This window comes from Brachyhypopomus gauderio, unplaced genomic scaffold, assembly GCF_052324685.1.
Source record: "Brachyhypopomus gauderio isolate BG-103 unplaced genomic scaffold, BGAUD_0.2 sc824, whole genome shotgun sequence".
Classification (NCBI taxonomy): Eukaryota; Metazoa; Chordata; class Actinopteri; order Gymnotiformes; family Hypopomidae; genus Brachyhypopomus; species Brachyhypopomus gauderio.
In genome coordinates, this window is record NW_027507644.1 from 7301 (window position 1) to 12500 (window position 5200).

The window sequence follows — 5200 nt, forward strand, 5'->3', positions numbered from 1 at the left end:
GATTTCAGGCTGATCTGGGGTCAGCTAGGTTTAAGCAAACTGCTTGTCTCAAGTCAGTGCAACTGTGATCAGCCTGAAACAGGATCAGTGCTTTCTTGCCCTCTCAATGCTCACCGCTCACCCCGGTGAATTTTGTCGTGTCTGGTCTGCAGGCCACAGCCTTGAAACAGGTCTCGGATCAGCTACACAAGCCATCACATGCCACAAAATACAGGCCCAACCACAGTCTCATTCCAGGTATAGGCCACGCTTCCACCACACCCACGCGCGACCTACAACGGAGAGTTCGGAAGGGCAAGCTGGTTAAGTGCAACTATAGATGCAGTTCTCCTAATCGCCACTAGACGTCAGTGTTTACACATGACATAGTGCAGTTTCGGACTATAGCTAAGGACACGTAACCTGTTCTTTCTTGATCTGAGACCATATTCACAGTCTTACCCCTGGTCAGGATTTGGCTATGAGGAAGCTGAGCCTGGTATAGTGTTAAAGGGCAAACAGTATTTCCCTTCTCCCAGTGCCGAGAAAGAGGAGACTCTCACCCACCCACCCACCTCACCACCACTACACGTCACTGCCACACCTTTTGAGGTCCTTCTGGCCTCCTGGCTGGATTAAGCACTGGAGAAATTCTGATACTAATGAGAGTTTGCGCACTGAGTCATAAAATTCAAAACTAAACTAAACAAATGTTCTTCAAAAGCAAGAATAAAAAATTAAAAGCCCATAAAACCCAAATTTATAAAATATCAAACGGGACTAAAGAGGTAACAGTCACTGGAGCAGTTTACCTGTTAGCTGCCCCAGACAATGTAACAAACACACAACATAATTTATCTCAGACAACATGTGTGCTCTCTCTCACAGACATACATACAGACAGACAGACAGACAGACACACACACACACACACACACACATACACACACACACACACACACGGTTCACGTTCCTCTTCAAAGAATGACAACATGGTCCTTTTTTCCTTTTGTTTTTCTTCATTTTCTGACAAACTCCGACACCGCCGATGTTCGATGTTCACCGCCGGCGACAAACAGACTCCCTGCGAACGGCCGCCGAACGTGCGACTCGTAAAAGTGCCCTCGTCTGAGAATCGTGTATTCACACAAGAGATAAAGGTTTAGAGTCCGTCGTCGTGCCCGTCGCCGAAAAGTGGCACAAAGCACATGCTCAGAGGCAGCAGTGTCCTGCTCCAGGAAGAGTCCCGCTGAAGGTCCCGTCCCTCCTTACACCACCTTTGTTCTTCTGTCTCTGTTATGCGCTTGAGGGATGAGTGTGCAGTCATACATGCGCAGGATATCTCCCCGAGAGGGAGAACGAGATGGAGAGAGAGAGAGAGAGAGAGAGAGAGACAGACAGAGGAAGAGAGATACCTGTTTTCCACAGAGAGACAGATAGTCGGGTGGAGGAAAGGACTGGTGTAGTTCCTATGTGTAGGAGTTTCCATATTGCAGGTTTGTGGCTGGTAGGTGTTTGAGAGGTGGAGAAGCTACAGACGTAGCATTGGTGGCCAGTTCCACACCACCCCTGGAGCTTCACCACTGGTTTTGTGTGGAGGGCACACATGTACATGTGCCAGTCTTTACGGAGGTGAACGGAGGTGTAGGCGCTGACATACTGAGAAGGTGGAGTAGCTCTTGGAAAGCTCGGCTGAGGCAGTGTTCAGCTCCACCCGGTTGGAGCCTGTAGGTTAGTTAACGCCACCAGACTTCACGAACAAGGCGCTAGTGAACTAGTGAAAGATTTGAACCAATAGCTGCAAACATCTGGATGTTTTAAAGGATTTCGCCACAGGCCCATGTATCCGTCCAAGGCAGGTCGCTGCAGTGTGATTGGCTGGGACACAAGTTCTGACACCTTTGCTGATGTTTGAGGAAATCCTGGGTTACTTGACTACTGACCCTGCAAACGAGGCCTTAGTGGGCGGAACTGGATGGTCTCGAATGGGAGGACACTGTGCCAGTCTTAGAGGTTAGAGGTTAGAGGTCAGAGGGCATCGGAACTGGGGAAGCATGTGTCAGTGGGAAGAGGCTGGAGGCGGCTGCCGAACCATCAGGAGCGTCCAACCCATGTCTCAGACCCAGGGGGGAGGGGTATGGCAAGGGGCGGGGCCAGAGGCATGGCCAAGGGGTGGGAGGATGACAAGGGGCGGGGCCAGGACTGGGGACAGCTGCTGACTGTGCTGGTACTGGTGATGTCAGCAGAATTTACCATGAAGCGGAATTGTGAAGAAGAGACCCGCGTGCATGTGCTTCATGTGTAAAGTGTGTGTGTGTGTGTGTGTGTGTGTGTGTGTGTGCCTCAGTAGCGGTGAGACTGATGTGAGTACTGTGTGCCTTGCTGAGATGAAGACGAGTAACCCATAGTGCTTTGCGACTGTGTCGAGCCCTGGACGTTGCTTTGGTAACCAAGGCGTGAGCTGGAGTGCTGAAATAAACAAACGGGATGGGGGGGCGGGGGGGGTAGTAGAAAGGGGGGTAGGGGTAGGAGTGGGGGGGGGTAGTAGAAAGGGGGTAAGGGTAGGAGTGGGGGGGGTAGTAGAAAGGGGGGTAAGGGTAGGAGTGGGGGGGTAGTAGAAAGGGGGGTAGGGGTAGGAGTGGGGGGGGTAGTAGAAAGGGGGTAAGGGTAGGAGTGGGGGGGAGTGGTAGAAAGGGGGTAGGGGTAGGAGTGGGGGGGTAGTAGAAAGGGGGGTAGGGGTAGGAGTGGGGGGGAGTAGTAGAAAGGGGGGTAAGGGTAGGAGTGGGGGGGGTAGTAGAAAGGGGGGGTAGGGGTAGGAGTGGGGGGGGTAGTAGAAAGGGGGGTAGGGGTAGGAGTGGGGGGGTAGTAGAAATGGGGGTAAGGGTAGGAGTGGGGGGGTAGTAGAAAGGGGGGTAGGGGTAGGAGTGGGGGGGTAGTAGAAAGGGGGGTAGGGGTAGGAGTGGGGGGGGTAGTAGAAAGGAGGGTAGGGGTAGGAGTGGGGGGGGGGGGGTGGTAATCATCAGTCAAACATAATGGTTACAACATTTCCTGTTTACCAAGGCATGCAATTCTCAGACTTGAACCTTCATCAACATTATGATCTGAGATGATTTAGCTATATTATTAAAAGCAGCGCATCATATAAAAGTGTGTTAACATGCACAAACATGCCGATATTGAGACTGTGATATTCAGTGATATCGTTTTAAACCGATGCACCAGTTCATTCACTGTGTACTTTACATCCCTTCAACTTCACGTTGAACTATAGAAGCTAATTTGCATGTTTGAGTAATCCCAGCCTGGATAAAAATAAACAAATAAATAGAATACCAAGCGTGTCATCAGGATCCTGACCATATTCAGCACATGAGTTGATCCAATGAAACACTGATTGTCCTCTGACAATCATTAATATTATAATGAGCCTCTCATTATAACGAGGTTCATTACAGGCTTTGTAATGTGAATAGAGACCAAGTTAATTGGAGCAGGAAATTTCAACAGCAACACAATGTATTCATAACTACATCATTAACACTGCTGTTAGTACCTATCAGCAATAACCATTAAAAAACACATTAGACACACGAGAATTCTGACTCTGGAGAGTCGAGTAATTCAATTTGAATATTCTCCACAGACACGTATATTGTTTGGTAAACGTCACCAAAGACAAGATGACTGATCCCTGGCAAATTAAGTGTAAACAGACAAAATGCTAAAACTGATGTGAACATATTAACTGGGAACATACAAAGTGTTATTTCATTCCGCACCACAGTTTACTTCCTACGGTTTCTGATGAAAGGCGCCTGCTAAATGTTTCTCTTTAATTAGCACTTAAAAATGTGCAGAACTTAAAGTATGCTTTATGTAAATGAGGATGTGATACAGAAATACGGAAATGGTGTTCCTGTGTGAAGTTTATGTTGAATTCTGAAGTTTAGGTTAGGGTTAAGTTTAGGGTTAAGCTTGTTTAGCTTCAGTAGTAGATGGGTCAGAGAACATAGCTCATAATGATAAAACGTCACTGGGTGGGGGGCAGATGCATTTAGCGCCCAGGAGGTGGCGCTGTTGTCTTGAGGAATGACGGCAATGCAGAAATGTGGAGAGGTGGCCACCCTGTGGAAGTGGGTGTGTGGGTGGGTTTAAGGACATTGTGCATCAAAGCTATTTTTGACAGGGAACGGATGATGGATGATGAGGTTTGGACAGAGAGAAAGGGAGAGAGAGAGTGAGAAAGGGAAAGAAAGACAGAAAGAGATGGATGTTGAGACAGATGCATTAATTGATGTAGCACACTAGATGAAAAAACTGAAGACTACAGTGTGGTGGTTATGTGTATACAGCAATATATAATGTTGTTGTGATGATTATGATGTTTTTTTTTGTTTTGATTTGTTTTTCTTTTTTAACTCAGCTTGTGATTTACCGCCCACACCATCATCCTGGCTAAACATGAACATGCAAACACACACACACACACATGCATGCAAATGCACACATGCACCATCAAATGCATCCACTAATGCACCCACACATGCACACTTGCACCCACATATGCACATATGCACCCACACATGCACTCACAAATACACACACAAATGCACCCACTAATGTACACATGCACCCACATATGCACACTTGCACCCACTAATGTACACATGCACCCACACATGCACTCACAAATGCCCCCACTAATGTACACATGTACCCACATATGCACACACTAATGCACCCACTAATGCACACATGCATACATGCGTGCAAAGAACCCACAGATGCATGAGCACAAACATGCATACATGCATGCAAAGATGCACACACACACACACAAGCCTGAGCACACCCCCACACACACACCCAGATGAGTGGCACTCTTACTCCTACTTAATACTGCACAATACTCATTACTTAATACTAACACATTAAGTCAATAATTAACGTCTCAGTCTATGTCAATGTCTGTGGCATCTCACACATGTAACGTTAAGGCTGACAAAAAACCCTTGCGGGACACACACGTCCTCACTCTTCAGTGTGTGCAGACGTCCAGGTTTGCCAACAGCTCTGTCTAAAAGGAGTGCCCATTTGTTACTATGGAATGTCAACAAACCAGAAAGGTTGGCTAATTCTCCTGTTGCACAGACAAACATGCAATCTACTGTTTGAAAAGGAAAACGGATCAGGTCAGGAAATGGTGCCGCTGTCAACAGCT

The 5200-nt window shown here is 47.5% G+C and overlaps 1 protein-coding gene across 2 annotated transcripts in view; it reads right to left on the minus strand.

Moving 5' to 3' along the window:
- Positions 1-1189: 1189 nt before the first annotated feature.
- LOC143508169 (cyclin-dependent kinase 19-like) overlaps positions 1190-5200 on the minus strand; it is an 11064-nt gene continuing 7053 nt past the window's right edge. For both annotated transcript variants that reach the window (XM_076996691.1, XM_076996692.1), the window contains one exon: positions 1190-2448. In XM_076996691.1, coding sequence (XP_076852806.1) covers positions 2323-2448 — 126 coding nt within the window. In that variant the 3' untranslated portion in view covers positions 1190-2322. The remainder of the gene's footprint in view (positions 2449-5200) is intronic.